Source organism: Drosophila suzukii, chromosome 2L, assembly GCF_043229965.1.
Source record: "Drosophila suzukii chromosome 2L, CBGP_Dsuzu_IsoJpt1.0, whole genome shotgun sequence".
Classification (NCBI taxonomy): domain Eukaryota; kingdom Metazoa; phylum Arthropoda; class Insecta; order Diptera; family Drosophilidae; genus Drosophila; species Drosophila suzukii.
In genome coordinates, this window is record NC_092080.1 from 12483804 (window position 1) to 12503787 (window position 19984).

General features: G+C 37.9%; 1 protein-coding gene across 2 annotated transcripts in view; it reads right to left on the bottom strand.

The window, feature by feature from the left end:
• Positions 1 to 270: 270 nt before the first annotated feature.
• Positions 271 to 19984, bottom strand: part of beat-IIIc (beaten path IIIc) — an 81545-nt gene continuing 61831 nt past the window's right edge. Inside the window, exons 3-7 of one of the 2 annotated variants that reach the window (XM_017090430.4) lie at positions 10300 to 10511; positions 6828 to 6963; positions 3801 to 4063; positions 2953 to 3088; positions 271 to 2886 (exon numbers count right to left, since the gene is read on the bottom strand). In XM_017090430.4, the coding sequence (XP_016945919.3) occupies positions 2606 to 2886; positions 2953 to 3088; positions 3801 to 4063; positions 6828 to 6963; positions 10300 to 10511 (1028 nt within the window). In that variant the 3' untranslated portion in view covers positions 271 to 2605. Of the gene's footprint in view, positions 3089 to 3800; positions 4064 to 6827; positions 6964 to 10299; positions 10512 to 19984 lie in introns of both variants that reach the window. The other variant, XM_017090429.4, reaches the window with a different exon arrangement.

Genomic DNA, 19984 nt, shown 5'->3' on the forward strand with positions numbered 1-19984 from the left:
TTTTCTTAAAATTACCCAATTTTCTTTGTGTTGCATCTAACAAATATAAATAAAGGAATACCGAGAAAGTATCTTCCTGCAACTGGACAGGTTAACTTGCCCTAGCTTTGCCAAATAATTGAAGCTGGCTTAATGTGGAAAAAACATAAATAAAAGCCAAATTCCAAGGGGGAAAAAGTATAAAATATATGTGAACTCACCGAGGTACAGACCGTCCTTGAGTAAGCTTAACAATACTGCCTTAAAGAAAATTGAATATAAGGTCCGTCGTTTGATTTTGAAACAAATATGTTTTATTAATGAATTTCCACTCGTTTTACTTCACAATTCTTCGTTTCGTTTTAAACTGCCTGCGAGTAAGGTTCGCACATTGAATGAGGCTTAAAGATATTTACAGAGACTTCTCCCCTACGTCTGGCATTTAAATTCAGTTGAAGTTACTTTATGGCATTTGATTTGAGTTGAGTTGTAAATAATTCCTATTTGCTTACGTGGCAGCTTGTTAGGTTTGAATTGTTTACGGTTTCACATAGAGTTTATCATATAGATTCGAATGCATTTTGCTTTTTATTTTCTTGCACTTTTTATACATCTAAAAGTTGTTATTTAAATACACAAATAATTTACACTTACAATTACCACACATTTATGTTTTGTTTTTCGAATTAACGTTAATGCAATTTATAGATTCTTTTTAGTACTTTTGCATTGTTTTTAAGTTTTTGTTTTTAGTAATTTTCCCGTTAATTGCAGTTAATGGCATCGATATTAAATAAGACTTAAAAAACAGTTACAGTTGACAACAATGCAGATTTATATATGTATTTGTATGTGTGTGTATTTAAATATAAACTATTCCTATTTTAATTTCCATTCACACACGCAATCACCCACTCAGGCACCCACAATTGTACTCAATTAGCATTTGAATGTCCGCTCATCAATATTTAAATGTATAATTAATATTTTTTCATTGTTTTTCGCTTATTATTAAAATTGGCTCTGGCTTTTTATTTTGTTTCGTTTCTGTGATTTTTGTTTTTCTGCCGCTGACGTCTTAACTCTGATTTAGTTAGCTCATAATCATATTTACACACAGAATTTATGGACATCAATGGGGAAAACAGTATGGAATCCATGGACAAAGCGCCTTTCTATTTACACAATAAAATCCATTTCAATTCATTTGATTTCGTTTCATTTCACTTCATTTCACGTCTGAATTGAGTTCTACTTTGTTATTAAGGCTTCATCACAATCATTTTGCTATTGTTTAAATTTGCTTGTTCTTTTGACTTTTGCTATTGTTTTCTAATATTTGGCTAACTAAACGGTTTACATTTCCTGTGGATGATGGCTAAGTCGAACCCGGAATGATAATAGTTTTTTTTTTCAGGAAGGATCAAACACACTCAGAAGCACGCACTCGCTTTTAGTTAATACCCATTAAGACTTTGGCAATTCATATAAATGTACGATATGTTTTTGTTAGTTTTAAGACGTTTCCAACAGTCACCAAGTTTTAATTCCTAACTTTGATTAGCTTTCTCTCTTTACATTTATTTTTTGTTTTGTAAATTTAAAATTAAGTGCTTTTTTGGTTTGCTTCTTATGTGATTTCTTATCTGTAGCATTATTCTTGTTTAACTAATTACAATTTCACATTATTTAATCCATGCTTGACGAACAACGAAATTTTATAGAAAAATCATCTATTCAAAGAAGACATATTTTTAGTTGTTTTGGATGAATTTTCGTTGCGGTTCTACAGTACTTAACGAAAGTTTACTATTTTGTGAGCCAATTTTAAAAAGATGTCAATTGGAAATTATGTATTTATTTAAAACATTTTTTTTTATTTTATTAAGCCAGCATTGCCTGGGTTTTATTTAGACATACATAAATCATGTAGTGTTGAGTTATTTAGGCCATTACTTTCGCTATGTACTGTAGCGCTCACAATTTATCCAGCCTGTATGTTTGCCTAAAATTCTTCATAGTTTTCACTTAGCCAAGAAATTCTTACCAATACTTTCTCCTATATATTTATAATTATTCTTCTTTTTCTTATTTCGTTAAACTCGTATTTTGCCTTGACCAACTTTTGTAGAAGGACTTTCCATTCATTTTCCCTCTATTCCATACGTGTGATATTTAAATTCTGTTTTGTATGTGAGTGAGCTTAACAATTAATAACATACAATACAGTTACATAAATATATATATTAAACATTAACTATTTACAATGGTTTTTTCTTCATTCGTCACGGGTCCTAACATTTCCGTAGAGTGTTAAAACATTTTGCACGCTTTTTCACATACAATTTTCCTCGATCTCACACAAGTATTTGTAATTTATGCTCTAGATAGTTTTGGTTTTTGTGTTTTAAAATTAAATTCATGAAAGCTTTCTTTAACGGCATAAATAAATTAGCAGCATTTCTTTCGTTTGCTTAAATTTCTTTGTTCTTTTTTTGTTCATTTCCTGTTTTTGATTTTCATTGAGTTTCTTTGTTTGTTTTTCTATGCAAAGCGAAGACGGAAAAATCGGTGAAAAGTGTGTGTTTGCTGTGGAGGGAAATGGCCGCCTTGTGACTTAATGCAGCTACCGTGCAGTCAAAGCCATGTTTTCCAGCTGCGTCGCGGATTTTCCGGCTCTCGTCCTGCGAATTTCCTCCTCGCGGTCAGCCAGCAACTCACTCGCCTGTCGAGCTCCTTTCGCTATAGCTTTCCCTCCGGGGGCTGTCCCATCCATCGATATCTTATCTATATCTATTTCGTTGGCGATCCCCTGCGCCAGGGCTGCCAACACCACCGCCAACGCCACCGGAAGTAGCAGGGCGAGGGGCGGCGCGGCTGTCGTGGGCGACGGAGCCGTGGAACTGGCTGCGTTTGGATGGACGAACAAGAGCGATAAGATTTTGGTCACAAACAGTTCCCGGTAAGACATACCTTGGACGGGATCGGCGCGCGAGTTGCTGGCAAAGACCGTTTCCCGGGACTCGAGCACGGGCGCCTTCTGCGGCCGGTCGCCCTCCACGGACTCCTCGTTGCTCCGCCAGTACAAGGTCGACAATTCGGCTATGCACTGCAAGATGCAACAAATTCTGGTTAGCTAGCTGTGCGTACGGAACACCATCGAACTTTCGCGGCTCGAAAACAATTTCAATATTTAAATTTAATCCCCTTTAATGACAGAATGTATTCAAATGTGTAATATCAAATAACAAAGGACTTCTGTTGTAAGAAAAGGTCACGAACAAACCAAAAAGCATGTTTAAAGATATCTTAAATAATAACTGTAAATAAGAAGGTATATATTTAAAAACCATTTTTAGATTAACATGGTCTTGAACATAGCAAAAATTATAAGTTTTAAGGGGTGTATTTTATATAGGTATATTTAAAAAAAAAAAAAAAGGCTAAGCGGAAATTGAACAGAAATTAAGAAAGAATATATTTAAAAATAATATTAAAAATAAGATAGGACAATTTTTAAGGGACAAGTTCTTAAAATAATCAAGGAGAATACGTTTTAAAATGTAAACCCATTTATAGGAACATCCTTAAAAAACCACTTAGAAACTTTTAAAAAGATACAGAAAAATTTAAATAAAAGAAACTGAATTTAGAAAAATAAGTGGACACATATTTTCTAAGTAACAATAGAAAACTATAAATACATATTTTGTAAATTATGCTATTCCCACACCTACCCAATCCATATACTAAACTGTTTTTGAGATTGTTTTGAGCCAAAAGAAAGTTCGATAGCTAAATATATAAATTGCAACACTCACCTTAAGCTTCATATCGCCATTGCGGAAGTGATGCTGTTCCACTCGGAAATATAGGCCCAGCACCGATTTCTCAAGACCCTCTCGTCCCGAAACAATGTTATCATATTTGCGTAGCTTCTGTTGCTCAACAGGCTCTCCATTTACTTGCCAGGATAGTTTTATGGCCGGTTTCGAGCTTCCAGCAGTGCAATTGACCCGCACATAGTCTCCTATCTGGTATCGCGGTCGTCCACCAGTGATTTTTGGCTCTTCGTGGGGAAGACCTAAAAATCAAATGGAAATACGTAAAAAATATCAGTTTTAAGACTGCAAACGAAATCGGACCAACGAGGAAATTTCATTTACGGCCACAGACATTTGGCGGACTGTTGTAACTGAATTTTGCAATAAACCTTAGCCACCACAGAAACAACGAGGGAACAGTGACCCCTCCACAGGGACAATAAACTCAGCGGAGCGTAGCCGGAAATTCAATAAAAGTTCCAGCCGCAGATGCACTGACGGACTTTGGATAAAATTGCAAAAATGGCAAAAATAAGGAAAAAATCCGATAAAAATGGAGAAACGTAATATAAACTGTCTAGCGGAAATGGTAACACTCTGAAAAGTCTGTAAAGTAAATTCAGGAAATGCAGAAGAACTGATTGCACTGATTTTTCCTAATTATTTTAGCTAAAGTTTCAAGAAAACAAATTGAATTTAGATTTTAGGAAACAATAAGTCTATTCACTTAAATAAATCTATTCGCAATTTATAAAAATGTCATACTAAAATGTCTGTTCATAATAAACTTTATAAATAAACATATTAAAATAATTAATTTCATGTCTAACTTTTTTAGTAGATTTCGACACATCAAAGCACCCAAAACAAATCTAAGTCTGGCCGACCAGTTAAAATGGCTGTAACGAGAGATCCCTAGAAATCGCTCTGGATCTCCGGGGTCTGCAAACGGAAACGGAAATGGTTTCGACTTGTTGTTGTTTGCAAAAAGGGGGCCCCGAAAAGGGCATCTGTGGGTGAATTCCTGAATGGGCGCATGGTGGGCGGTGAGTTGTGAGCTGTGAGCCGTGGCATATGCCCGGCTCGTTCTGCTGCCGAAGCTTTTAAAAACTTTGATTGAAAGCCAAACAGAACCAGCCGGGATGGGACCGCAGTATGAGCAGCTACACAACCACCGAAAGCCGAAGCCAGAAAACAAAAGCACAACAAAAGCCCCCGGTTAGAACAAAGACACAGTCCACGTTAAACAATAAAAGGGAGACAGCCATTGCAAAAAAGGGGGGGCTGGGGGAGCCGGAGAGGGCGTGTTGGCACGCCCACGCAAAAGTTTTATAATTGAACAAACGAAATGTCAACGCCAGTTCAAAGGGCCGCCCACTGTACGTGTAGTGGTGAGTGGGGATACAGGAAGTGTGTAGATTCAACTGTAGAACACTGAAAAAGAATGCTGTATCCAACTAAAATGTATTCTAGAAAAAAAATTCTAACAAAATGGTGGGTATATCTTATAATTGCATGTAATTTAAGCTTTATTTTGTTATACACTTAATTCTGTTATAGTAAGTTGGTTCGGCAGGTTAAGATTCACAGAAAACATATACATATAAATTTAAATTTAAATTTCTTTTTGTTTTTTTCACCTTGTACCAAGTTATTAATATATCCCTAGCAGCTGTGGCTGATCTCTTTAGAAATAATATTATTAAATAAGACAGATTTTTTGATTTATGATTTTAAAGTAGTGCATTTTTTAAGGTAGTTTTCAAAGTGGTATGATAATAAAACCATTCAATTCCAATTATTTCCTGTGCAAAAAATAGGGGGCTGGATAATAACTCACACCTCCAACTGCCATTCAGCCTTAGTTGTTGTTTTGTTTGCATTTCAAGTTTTGCGGCGGTGTCTTGAGAAAATTTTTGGCATTGCCCTGCAGGAATTTTGGCCAAGACAACAGCCAATGTTCCCGAGGACAGACAACCTCCGAAATTGAGTTAAACTGTTAAGCCCTGGCAAGTTTTGCCCGGGGTGAAAGTGGGCGTCCGGATGAAGTTCAGTAAGCTTATTTGGCATTAGGAGCATGAAATCAAATGAAGCCTGTCAAATGCACTGAAAATGCTTTTTGACTAAGTAAACACAATTCCGATTGAATAAAGCTGATTGGGCGCGGATGCTGTAATCAGTTGAACTTACGGCGAAAGTAAATGAACGGGGCCAAGGCCAAGGAGACTCAGATGGGTGGCGTTTAATGGGGTTAGTGTGTTTACCTGATTAGTTTCTTTGCTTAAAGGGAAACTTTTCTCCTGGATTTTATGGCTTAAGTGTTAAGTAAGGCGTAATGTTTTCAACAACGACTTCCAGTCATTAAATTCTCCCAGTATAATTTTAAAATTAAAGTTTTCTTTTCAGCAATTCAATCAACACTAGCCGAAATACCTTTTCTTTTTATTGCTCAAGGCTTTTTAATTACTTTCCATTAAAAGGTTTAACCCTAGAGAGATTATTGGGGTTTTCTGAGGTAACAAAATTATAATAATGAACAAGATTTATTATTTCACTAGTTAACATAAAAAAGAAATATAGAAAATGGAAATTTATTTTATTTATTTAGATACCAAGACTTTAAGCAATATTAAAAAACAAATTCTGTGCCATATTGCATAAATGTTCAGTAAGTTATGAACACATTTTTAAAACACTCCTAGAACAAATCAAAAATTCCGGAAAGCACCAATTGAAAAGGGATTTTATAGGGTTAATCTCGACTCTCGCCTTTCTGTGACAACTTTCAGGAGTAAAAGTCAAAGTCAGCGTCAGTTTCCCAACGACACCACCAGAACCCCCTTCACCACTTTCAGCCGCAGCATCTGGGGCCACCAGCAGTCAGCGCCAAATGGCCGCAATTTCTAATTAGAGTTATAAGTTTTCGCCCGACTCTCAGCTGGCTATGTGCATATAGTCGGTCGGGGCTTGGGTTGGCAATAGGGGTGAATAGTGGGGCCTGAGGGATATATATATGCTACTTACACACAACAATCATGTCGCCGTGCTCGGTGACCGTTTGGAAGGAGGGCGCCTCGCCAGAAACCTCGCACCGGAAGCGGCCCGCCGACTGCAGATTGACGTTGCGCAGCGTAACAATGGCGTCGCTCGAGTTGTGCAACTGCAATTAAAAACGAGAGCGGAAAATAACGGTCAAAACAGGGTATATCAGATGGTAAATAATTAGCAGGAAGCTAAATATTAAATGCTCTACGCGATAAGGCAGGCTAGAAAAATAATTATAGCCTCAAAATTATATTTTAATAAAATACATTAACATATTATTATAATATTATAAGACTCTTACTCACCCAATTTCTTAAAATATTAGTTCCATAACCACACCTTTTTTAGTAACCATTTATATAAAGTTAGAACTTGAAAATCATATACGTATTTATATATATATATCTTCAAAATATATCAAAATAAAATACCTTATTAAGCAAAGAACTGTTATTTAAGGGTACGAAAGGGAAGACTTTGTTGAATCGAGTGAAATTGTTGAATGATGGCGACGCAGGAGATGGCTGGTTAAAATTAATGTAACGAAAAGTGGGCAAAAAGTTGCAATTGCCCCGCACAAGCCCCCTTTTCACAGTAACTCTTGGCGTTGTCATTGGCAGTTTCAATACCATCAGCCAGGGGCGTCGGTGAGGGGGTTCGGGTTGGCTCCTGCAGCCACTTTGGACGTTAATGTAACGTAATTGCTTTTGAAAACTGCCGCAGCTTCGCTTGTTTTTCAAGCTGCCCTTCTTTTTTCTGGCCCTTCTTGTTTTTTTTTTATTTCCCTTAAATGCCTTTTAAATGTCCGAGATGTCCAACGCCTTTGGTTCCTTAAAAAATACCCCGCCTTGAAGGGTCAGCACGGAATGTCTGACCGAAAAAGGGTTAGGCAAATATTTCACTTGAACTTTAAGCCATTAAATCCGGGTCTAAATGCGGGCGGGGTTACGGAGATCAGCTGCCTGTTGTTCAACCCTCCCACACTCTTTGTTATCTGGCCAAGCAGAAAAGTGCACTTTGTTATCTTTTATTGCGCATTCTTAGCCGGCTCAACCCCCCACCTTGTTGTTGTTGCCTTAACCTAATTTATAGTTTACCGCACAAGCACACGGACATGCGATAGAGCTGAGCCCAGGTAAACCGCATGTCTAGATCCTAAGTTGGCCGTTGGAGTAACAGCCAACTATTGGCCAACTGCAATAAAACAAGCCAAAACAACAAGCGAGGGAACCCCCTGGCACACACATATACATATGTACATAGATATATCTTCCCGCCGCAGTCACTCAAATCGATTATGCTAAAACAATATCCAGCAAATGGAGCCAGCACACACACCACTCGCATCAATTGGTTATCGCTAACTGGCATCTTCTGTAACTCCCATAGTGCTACTCCTCATACCCAACATCAAAAACTTTACCGCCAAGCAGCAAAAGGAACATCGCACAGTGGGGTGTATAAGCAAATTGAGTGCTTAAAATTAATGTGTTTGAGAGTTGCAAAAACGTAAATGATAAATGTAAATTTTTTAATTAAGTAGAAGAACATCATTTGAATAGACTTCATAAAAAGTAGGTAAATCTTAATTTGTAACTATTTTAAATAAATAAAAAAAAATTTTTTGTTTAATCTAAGGATATTTTAAGTTTTGTAAAATGAATCAATTAAATATTCACTATCAAATGGTACTTAAATTTGTTCTTAAAAAAATAAAAAATGTTCCCAATTTTTTCCGTTTTCCGTGTAGGTTTGCCATTTTCCCAATCCCCTAAATCATTAAATTCACTCATATCAAAATAACAAACTTTTAATTTGATTATACCATTATATTTTTCCAATCCACCGTACTCCCGAACGGAAATCGTTTAGTGGTAATGTGGAGCGTGGATCGCATAGTGTGGAATTTTATGCGGCGGGGGCAACGCGCTTTATGGACACTCCGTCGACCACGCCCACTACCGCCTGCAAACGCAAAAGCGCAACTTGAAATATTTATTGCACTTAACGAGCGACTGAGGCGTACTGAGTTAGAGCGAGATGCATGGCAGGGGAAAGCAGATTTCACTTTTTCGGTAGCAGATTAGAGGAAAAACGGGGGGAAAATTTGGAATTGTGGGGAGAAGGAAGCGCGAGCGTGGCATGTCGAATGTAACCATCAACTGACTGCGATTGTCTGCTCACGTGCTTATCTGAAACTCGCTTTTCCACCCCTCCACTCCGCTTTTCCACTGCACCCACAGCATTCCCTTTTCCGCTTTTCCAGCGGTTTTGGGGGGGCTTCGGTGGGTTAACGTCTAGTGCATTGTTACGTGCCAAAGTTTTAGTGGCTAAAATAATGGAGCAACGGCAGAGGATGCGCCCTACACCTACACTCATTCTATTTTTGCGGTCGATTAAACAGTTCGATCTGCGAATGTTTTATCTTTCTTGGCATATGTTTGACATGCTATCTGTATCTGCTCTTAAAACTCTTAACTTGGCTTGAAGCGTTCCACAAAATAAGATTGGTAATGCCAAAGACAAAGAAAATGGAAGGCGTAATAAACTGAAAACTTTATTGGCCTTTTGGAAGTGTATATACTCGTGTTGTGTTTTTAGTATGGAATTTTGGCAGCCAAAAAGTACTGAGAAGCACGCAGATAACTGAAGGTGAAGTTCTGGCATTGAAAAGTTTTTAAACTATTATCTAGTGTTCCATGGCATAATCTTAAATAACTGAGCTTAAGGCAGTTTTTGAAACATTGTTGTCATTCTGGTTTCGGTTATCAGCAAACGAAGTACTTTTCCTTTAGCAGAAGACTTTTTTTGTTAATAATACTGTAGTGCTTTGATTAAGTTTTCATTTAGTATATAACATCAGCTTTTTTTAATTTACTTTTCAGTATCTTAAGTTTTCTTGCTGTGCTATCCGCCTACGAGTTCCCAAGACATAGTCTAAAACTTCTTTTGTCTCGCAGTCTTCGTTCAGGGGATAAGGCATTGTCTATGAAGACGAGGACTCACCTATCCTTGCCACTGCTTTCCTAACCTCTCATCAAGGCACCTACTCTCCAGTACAAAACAATTCGGCTTACTGCCACAAAAACGTGCAGATCATAAAAGAAGAGTTTGTACACAGAAAACATTCAAGACTAGTTGTTTAAAATATAAACATTTTTGGATTACTAAAAAACTAACTATGTTAAATTGTAAAAATAAATAATAAAATGAATTATTATTGAAACTATAATCCTATTAATAATGAGTCTAAAAATATTTTAAAAAATACATGTTTCTTTCCATGTAGAAAGAAAAGAGAAAAGCCTGCACATGGCATTGTTGTTTCGGCTGGCACCACAAAAGTATGCAACGTTGTTTTAATGTTTAGTTTCAGTGCGACACCAACACGAACCGAGCTTTGTTCTTTTGCCTTAGTTATAAGTGGATAAATGTATATAGGTATACTCACATCGACGTTAACACCAGGCAGCAGGAAGGTCTGGGCAGGCGGCATATCCCGCGGCACATAGCGGTAGAACTCGTTGCCATCCTTATACCATTTCACCGAGTAGAGGGCCTCGCCGTCCAGATCGTACAGACACTCCAACTGCGCCACGGAACCCTTAATCACGTACATCGGTATGCGGACCTCGGTCAGTCTCAGGCCAGTCACGCTGAAATCTGCAATTAAATTAAGAGAAAAATCGAATTAAAGCGGGGTAAATAGGTGTTAAAAAAGAGGTATATGATTATACAGGAATACTATAAAGATTAGTCTATATACTATACTTATTATTATTATAGTTGAAGTACTACCTATATATAACATAACATATGAGCAAGTTCTTGGCATTGCTTACTTTAAAATGGTATATATTAAAATCTTTTTCCATTTGAGAATATTTAAATGAGCTGTCAAAAAATTGCACAGCATTCAAGCTGCATTCCCCATTAAATGTTAATGCCTTTGTGATGAGAAAATCCCACATGCAAATCGAAAAAATGTAAACCTTTTAAATTTACATTTTGCTTTATTTGTCCAGGTGCTTAAAAACTTTAATTGGCGGTGGTCGCCTGATTGATTTATGTACCTGGAAATTTTTAATTAATTACCAAAGTTTATTTTCACTAGAGCCCGTGTCAACTGACCAGCAAAATGAGCGATGGTCTCCAGCCCAAACCCTTCAATGCATAATGTATTCTTAATATAATTTATAAAAAACATTTTACCACTTTAGCGGCAACACTTTTTCGTTTAATTTGTTAAAGTGCTACGCATCCGTGCGGTTATGTGCTGTATATAATGATATACCCACATATTAATAAGTCAATGCGTTGACAGGAAATGATGTTTTGCTTTGGCCACATGATTGAGGGTCTTCGATTCATATAGATTTTGTTGGGCGGGGCGGACAACTTCTGAAGCTCACTGTGCCGTTGCCTTGTTACATTTTATGGCAAACTTGTTTATTGTCAATATTGACAATGAAACAAGCTCACACACATAGTGGGCGGGGCTGGGGGCGAAGATATAGTGGCGGAATATGGGATATATATACGCACTGACGCCCACCCACTCTTTTCGGCGTGTCCCACATTATTACACCGCCCGAGGATGACTGCTCCCTTGGCTTTTCCGAGCCCACAGTTTCCCTCTGCCTTTGCCAGCAAACGTTGCACATTACAAGTGTAATAAAATGTGAGAGGATATTATTGTACACACTGGCAAAGAAAAGGCAAGACGCACACAGGCCCATATCAATCTGCTTGACTACATATCCGTATCTATATACTAATCTATATCTATATCTATAACCATCGATATGACTTGCAATTGTTGTCGGTTCAGATGAGTTCACTTGAGTGGAGCTGAGTTGAGAGCAATGTCATGTCCAGTCGAAGACAGAAGCATTTTGCGGGTCAAGATATGAAGAGAGACACTTTGACAACAAGTTTTTCATGATTTTCAATTAACTTATGGATAAGCTATTCGAACCGATTGAATTACTTGGCAGGAAATAGGATTAGAGTGGCAAACTAAATTTCAAAAGGTTAAAGGGCAATTACAAAATTTCATTTGTATTAAAATGAAAAAGCCAAAACGCTGGGAAAAGAAATATTGAAAATCATAATCAATTTAAAAATATAATTAAATGCTGAAAATATCTACCATCTTGAAAAATCTATTTAACTTCTCTAAATTTAATCAACTAAAATACTTAATTACTGAACAGTCTACTGTTAAATTCAATAACAATATATCTGACTACAAGAAATTATAAAGCTTAAGGCAATATATTTTGATACTAACAGTGATTAGTTGATTCTAAATATGTTATGAATAGTCCAAAAGGATAACAAATGAAAAGAGGCTTAAATTTAGGGAAAAACAAAGCAGGCATGGAGATTGCCAATAAACCTAAAGTTTTACAGGTGTCAGGATATTCAAACTCTTGTCTGTGTCTTACATATATATATATGTGTCCTTGTAACCATGGAAATTCACACACAACCAGCCACAAATGAGAGAACACGGAGTACCTTAAGCAGCCACTTGCAGAAAGTACTTTGCCACAATTTGCAGGAGAAGTTGCAACAAATGACAGTCAGTTCGGAAGAGAAAGGCAGAGGAGAAAGGGCTGGAGGGACCAAAGCACATTAATGAGACTGCATGGGTGAAGTTTTTGGTAAAAATCCTCTGCACAAGCTCCATGTCCTCTATGCGAAATGAACTCCTTTGGCGCACTTGCTGGCCAGCATCCAAAACAAAGAAAAATGCACACGAGAAAAGGTAAAATAAACACAGGAGTACGGAAAGCAAACAGAAAAACTTTCATATTATTTGGTTTTCCAGCGAATTTAGGTTACAAGCTCTCATTAATTCTGCTTAAGAGTCGAACTGCAAATGAGACTGTGACGCGAAAGCAGTAGCATAGCCAAAAAAGGAACTACCATCATATCTCCAGATGGATAATTTAAAATTTAAAGGTATGTACATGAAAAATAGTTTTTAGAAAAAAAACTGTATAGGCTTGGTTTAGATTTGAAGTACTAATCCTTCCTTAATTTATATCTGCGTCCACACTTTAAAAAAATTACATAGTTCTTTTCAATTTCTTATACTACTTATTCTATTTAGTTAAAAAATGTTGAAAATGCTTATGAATTTTATTGTTACTCTCCCGTTTAGCTCCAATAAAATAGGTTTTAAAAATACAAGTGTAATAGATTTGGATAGAAATAAATTTATATAGTTTGATTTACACAAATTCTATCATTGCGAAGCCCTACTGTAACCATCAGTTGAAGCATCCGAACAGCTGAAGCATCAATAGAGGCAGCAGCAGTTTTACGAAAACTTTTGCTTTTGGGTAATTTCAGTAACTTTGTCATTTGGGCGCCTTGGCACAGTCACCAGCACACTTAATATACGCCAACACAGATACACCCACACACACACATCGCACATGCAGAATGGCAACAGGACACACAATCGCTGCTCTTGTATCCTTTGGTTCTTGCCAGAGTTGAAGTTCGGGTTTGAGAGGAATTAATATGCTCAGGCTGCGACCTTTGCCAAGTCAAAAATCAATTTCCCCATCACCCACACTTTGCGAAAAAGATGTATTTAAAATTTGTATTTCACCATCTAAAAATAAATTCTTTTCTAAGGAGTTTATTTTGTATTAAACACAAATCAGTTAAACATATTTATAAACACTTCTCATTCTAAGTTTATTTTCAAGAACTAACTGAAAAGTAATAAAAAATTAAAATAACTATCCTCTTATTTTCTTTTCGTGTATTTTGAGTAGAAATAAATTTTTTTTCCTGTGCACACGTTTCGAGAAAAGTGAATTTCGCTCTTCCGTTTTGTACTGCTTTTTCTTCTGTCAACTTTTCCTGTGGGCGACAAAAGTTTCCTTTCATACTTCATTGGGGTTAAGTGATTAAATTTGCAAAGGACACAAAAATACCGAGAAATATTCTCAGTAGATGTAACTAAAAGAGGGTGAGTAAAGCAAAATGGGTAAAAGAATGAGTAAAAAAAGTAAAAGTTAAGTAAACTTTTTCACATATGACACTATAATGTATGTGGATCCACCAAGATATCAATCCCCCATTTTATAGGATGGCACGCGTGCATAATTGCTAACAAGTCCAAACTTTTGGTGCCTTATGGTGCCAAATCAGACAACACGCTATACTTTCTTAAGAGTGACACTGGTTACTGCAGGATAATCAATCTTAAAATAAATTCAAACTAGTCTTTAAGAAAGGATAGTAAAGTGTATAAATAAATGTATCACCTGTATGTATAGCAAATAATTTATTAAATATTATTTAAAACTTAAGTATATCGAATATATATAATTATAATATTCAAATAAGGTAAGCTAAAGGAACACCAAATGGGTTTTAACTCGCTTCAATTATTACTTTTAGCTTTTAAAATCAAAGATTGGTTTGCACTTTAAAGTCCTTAAAATGCTGCACAGTGTGATTTAGAATTAAATACTATTTTTTTTACTAAAACTGAATCCATTTTGCCCACAGTGCATGTTAATAGGCGACAAATCATGTTCGATTCCGTTTCGCCTTTGGGGACGCTCTCAAAACTGTCCCAGGCTCAACTGTTGCTGCAGCGCCCCCTGGCGGTGCTTGTTTAAGCTGTCATCGGTTTTGGAGCTCCTGAACTTTTGGGTGATGGGCAAGCGAGAAGCAACGCTGGGGACAGGTCACTGTGTCCGTATCGTTACACTATTTGCCGGACATCTTTAATCTTTGGAAAAAAGTTACCCTCGTTAGGGAGTTGGCCTTTTTTTCTTCGAAGGCCGAGCCGCTTTTTCCTCCTATTTTCCTGTTTCTTCCTGCTCCGATGGGTTCTCTATCTCAAAAACCGTTGCCCGTAGGGTACCTCTATTTTTTGGGACCTCGGGGCCGGTTCAGGCTTAATATCCGCTGCCAGCGCCATTGTTGTTGTTGCTGGCCGTCTTTGGTTTATTAGTAGTTCGTGCCAGGACACCAAGGATGCCAGGGTACCAGGATACGAGGATACCAGGATAGCAGGGCAGTAGATGAAAGGAGCCGGCAGCCGAAGCTGTTTGCCTATGTAAATGTCTGCACATGAGCCAGGACTATGGACCATTCTCATCCGCATTCTCATCCTGCCAGCCAGCCAGCCATGACAAACAATGGCAGTGCGTGTGCATGGTCCTGGCTCGACTCCTTCGCTTTTCCCCACTGTGGCCAGTGCCCGAGGTAGCAATATTTGCTTTCTCCACTCACATCATTTGCATATAATGGCTCTGTAAAAGTTCATAAGGATCTGGCCAGGATACGGCGGTCGGGGATGCGGGGCAAAGCCTGCAATTCGATTGCGGAATTTAATAAAAACCCGTTGCAGGCTATGCATTCCCTGGGATTGGAAAATACTACAGTAGAAGCTCTGCTACAGCAAAAGTATCAGCAGCTATTTGTCTGATTTATCAGCAGTGGGAGCACAGCTCTGAACTTTTTCATAACGATATTTGTTAAGGGATTGGATTTGAAGCTTAGAAATATGTAATCAAATCTACGAAAGATATCTATAGAAACTAAAGGATTTAAAGGTACCTTTCTAAAAATCTTTGACTTTAAAAACACATCTTTAATGATTACTAATTTACAGCTTTTTAATTTTCTTTAGAAATTCCTTCCTTCCTTCCTTCACATAACTGATTAATAAAGTGGTTCAAAACCTGCTAGCCACTTATAATGAAATCAACCCGTGATTTCTGACGAATTACTACTGTAACCCTAAACGATACAACGAAAGCTAGATCCAGGCTAACTGGGCCGAAACTGAATTCCAAAAGGGTTAAACGTTGAAAGGCAACCAACAATTTTTGCAGCAAAAATATGTTGACCAGCTCAGATTTCTGACTCAGCCCTCAGCTATCTGCTTCTGGACCCTCTGGGATGGGCAAATATTCGCGATTCTCGCTTGGCCTGACTTTAATGTGTCTGGGGGCCGAGGGGCGGCGGCTGCCTTAGGGGGCGTGGCAGGCAGCGCAACAATTACTTCAGACCTCCCCGGGGCAACATCAAAAACTGGGTGGGGCTTGAAAAAAGACAGCGGAGGGAAAAAATTGTATGGAAAATGAAAAGAAAACAAGGCGAAATGATGATTAGGGGGAGGGGACTGGGCAACAGGACCAGGGGTTGGGATCGGGATTCCGCAGGGCCTCGGTGCAAATGGAGGTTAAACTGGACCACGACTGTGACTCCACCCAGTCCACCTTGTATTCCCCCAGCCCCACGGCTGCATAAATATTAAATTGCTGAGACAATAAGATAAGAATACGGCCTGGACTTGATTAGGGCCAGAGAATAAAAGAAAAGGGGCGTTCCATTTCATATCCATAATTTTGGGGGAGGGGTGGCTTTTAAATTTTTGTGAGCCCTCGACGGCCACTGTTTTATCGGATTTTTCGAAAGGGATGGGGAAAAACAGAAACAAACAAACCCTAATTAGTTACGGAAAAAATTCAGTAAATAAATATTTTAAATTCTCTAAAATATCTTTTTTTAATTTATTTTTCAGCACTGAGCTAAATGAATTTTTTTCCAACATTCCCCTTATTTTCAAATCGCTTTTCCCAAGTAATCCAATCACACATTTCCCATTTGTTTTGGGTATCCATGTCCTCCATCATCATTTTTATGCATATCTTCGTCCATGAATTTCAATAAACCTATCCCAAGATAGGCACAACCTATATATCCTTGCCTTTGTCCATATTTATTGATAAACCATGATTTACGCTCATTATTTGCTTTACCCACCCACACATGTAGGCAGTAAGGACGATTCTGTTTTGCAATTGTGTTGGTGCTAAGCAATTTTCCCACACATCAATGCCAATAGCAACTGAATGAGAAGAGGCAACAGAATCAACAAGGATAACAACAACTGGAACTGGTTGGCCGTCATTTGAGTAACGCCATTATATTCATTAGCAGCACACACAATCTCACTCAAGTGCACTTGAAAAAAATCTTTATAAAACTGACAGACTGATCGGATAATACAAGATCTATCGAGAATATTCAAAGTGTTCTTTGCTTTACAAATTCTCCACAACCAAAAAAAAAAACAGAGGATTAAGATTTATAACCGGTTGTATTAAAAGTATACCAGAGTCAGTATTAAAAATTAAGTATAGATTCAAGACCAAAAACTTAAATCTGCTTTCTATATTACAGAATCTAGAATTCGGATTTGTATATAAAGTTAACAATGGTTTCAAAGCTTCAATTTAATACTATGGAAAATATTTATTTAATAATCATCTTATCAACGACAAATCGATATTCAAAGGTATAGAATTAATGTAAAGATAGTTGCTTTACTATGATTCTTTTTTTTTGGTGCAAAGAAAACCTTTTCTGTGCAAAAATTTGAAAGACTTTGAGGGCTTATGATACCAAATCTACAAAATGGAATATTAGTATAATTCCCATATTGCTTTATGCATGGAAAAGCTTTCCAGTTCTAATAATTAAAAGAACTTGAGGCCTTATGAAATTAAATCTACATAAAAGGAATATTATTATAATTTCTTTATGGACTTATGCAGTTTTGTTAATAAGATTATTTTCCCCGTTAAGTAAAAACTTTTCTCGCAGTGCAGCCAGCGGCTCAGTAACCAAATTGTTGCTATTGTCATGCAATGCACATTCTATCCTATACAAGCCATTTTAGCTTCCCTTCCCTATGAGCGATTATATTTATACACATGTGTGTGAGCGGGTTTTTCCTTCCTTCGGCTGTGTTTATTTTGGCGCTTTTCCCCCACCGCCCCCCTCCGAATTTTCCATCTATCCTCCGCCGCTGCTCAGTTGCCGAAGTTTGTTTGCTCTACTGTGTTTTCTTTTCTGTTGCTGCTACTGTTGTGTTATTTTCGCTGACTGGCGTCAGTAATTTGCTCCTTATTGAGATGTTTGTTTATTTACCGAGCAATTTGTATTCATTGTGCGGCTCAAAGGGGCAGGGGCGGACTTCAGGGGGGGTCTGCGGGAAAGGGGGGCTGGTATCCCTTAAGTTTACGATGTGCTTCTATGTTGGCCTTGGTAAGTTATAGTTTCCGCAACTCATTTGGCCGCTTTGGTTGGCTGGAATTGATTTTTATGCCGCCATCAGCTGGTCAGCAGTCCTACCGCGTTCCGTTTGGCCAATTTAATTGTTTATTTTCGTGGTTTTCCCCTCTGCGGAGAGGAAGAGATTTAGCCCCACCATTAGCCAGCTGAGTTAATTTATTTGCAATTAGTAGGATTTTTTCCAGGGGCCCAACGGATGAGATAATTCGTGTGGTCTGAATACCTTTCTTAGGGACTTATAAAGAGGGGTTCCAGGCAGATTACTGGTTTAAGGTACACATTTCTGCACACCCAACTCATGATAACCATCTCTCTTTCTAATTTATATACAAATGAGCTTGAAGCCTTGAGGTAATCCTAAAGTTTTTTACTTGAAATTGTCCAACAAAAATTCTAGCAACTCCATGTAATATGCCATTCACATAATACATACAACACCCAAAGGTTTTGCTGCACTTGAACTTTGGTCGGTGTGCAAAAAGGACAGCTATAGGGTGACCGAAAGAGAGGGCTATACCAGGGGGGGTAGAGTGTAGAATGAGAGGGGGAGTTGCACACGTCGCCTCTGGGCTGAAGCTGAAACATTTTGCTAATGGAGCTTAAAATTTATGTAAGCTATTGTCGAGCTCTAGACCGACACCCCCCTCGCCCACCGTCCATGTCATGCATGCAAAAGTGCAGTGGAGCAGGAAAGGGGTGCCGGCAAAAGGGGGTCAGCAAAAACATATTGCATACTTTTGTGCATGCAAGCTGAAAATTAAAAGCGCTTACGTTGGCACAAAAAACCATGGGGAGGGCCAAAGAACAGGATGAATCCGAATAACGACAAACGAGAAGCAAATGAAACGAATGCGTAGCCAATGCATAACCCCCATATTTTTAAACCCCCTGAACCCCAGCACCCCTTGGCAGTAAATGAAGCTGTCTTGCGGTGCGATTTTCCACTACCAACCGCTTTTCTCCTTCATCAAGAAAACCGCAGTGATGGTGGAAAAAAAGAAATTATAATTCGAGGTTATTATTAACGAACGCCAAGTCAAGTCAAAGGGAATCAGTGGCGACTGGTTTAATTTTCTTTTCTTTATTTCTATTTCTGAAAATAAAAGGCTACCTATTTCCCATATGGTTATTGGATTAAGATAATACATATATTTTTATACCCGTTACTCGTAGAGTAAAAGGGTATACTAGATTCGTCGGAAAGTATGTAACAGGCAGAAGGAAGCGTTTCCGACCCCACAAAGTATATATATTCTTGATCAGGATCACTAGCCGAGTCGATCTAGCCATGTCCGTCTGTCCGTCTGTCCGTCTGTCTGTCCGTCCGGATGAACGCTGAGATCTCGGAAACTATGGGAGCTAGGCTATTGAGATTTGGCGTGCAGATTCCTGAGCTTCTTACGCAGCGCAAGTTTGTTTCGGCACAGTGCCACGCCCACTCTAACGCCCACAAACCGCCCAAAATTGTGGCTCCTACAGTTTTGATGCTAGAATAAAAATTTGAACTGAAATGTATTGTTCTCATCAATACCTATCGATTGACCCAAAAAAAAGTTTGCCACGCCCACTTTAACGCCCACAAACCGCGAAAACCTGTGACGCCCACAATTTTCATGCTAGATAAAAAATTTTAACTGAAATGTATTGGTCTCGTCGATACCTATCGATTGATCCAAATTTGCCACGCCCACTCTAACGCCCATAACGCTTAAATCTGTATACCGCCGGTAGGTGGCGCATTTTAATCTCGCTTTGCTGCTTGCATATCTCCATATAGCTGAGTAACGGGTATCTGATAGTCGAGGTACTCGACTATAGCGTTCTTCCTTGTTTATCACTTTAGTTTTTAGTTTGTTACAAATATCTTCTTTTGGATAAGGCATTATGTATTTAAAAAGACTTCATATAACCTAGTAAAATATTCAATAATTGTTATGTTTAAAATAACATTAAATCAAGATCAGGTTGTCACAAAGGTTGCAAAATTATAGAGGATAAATAGTCAAAGTTTA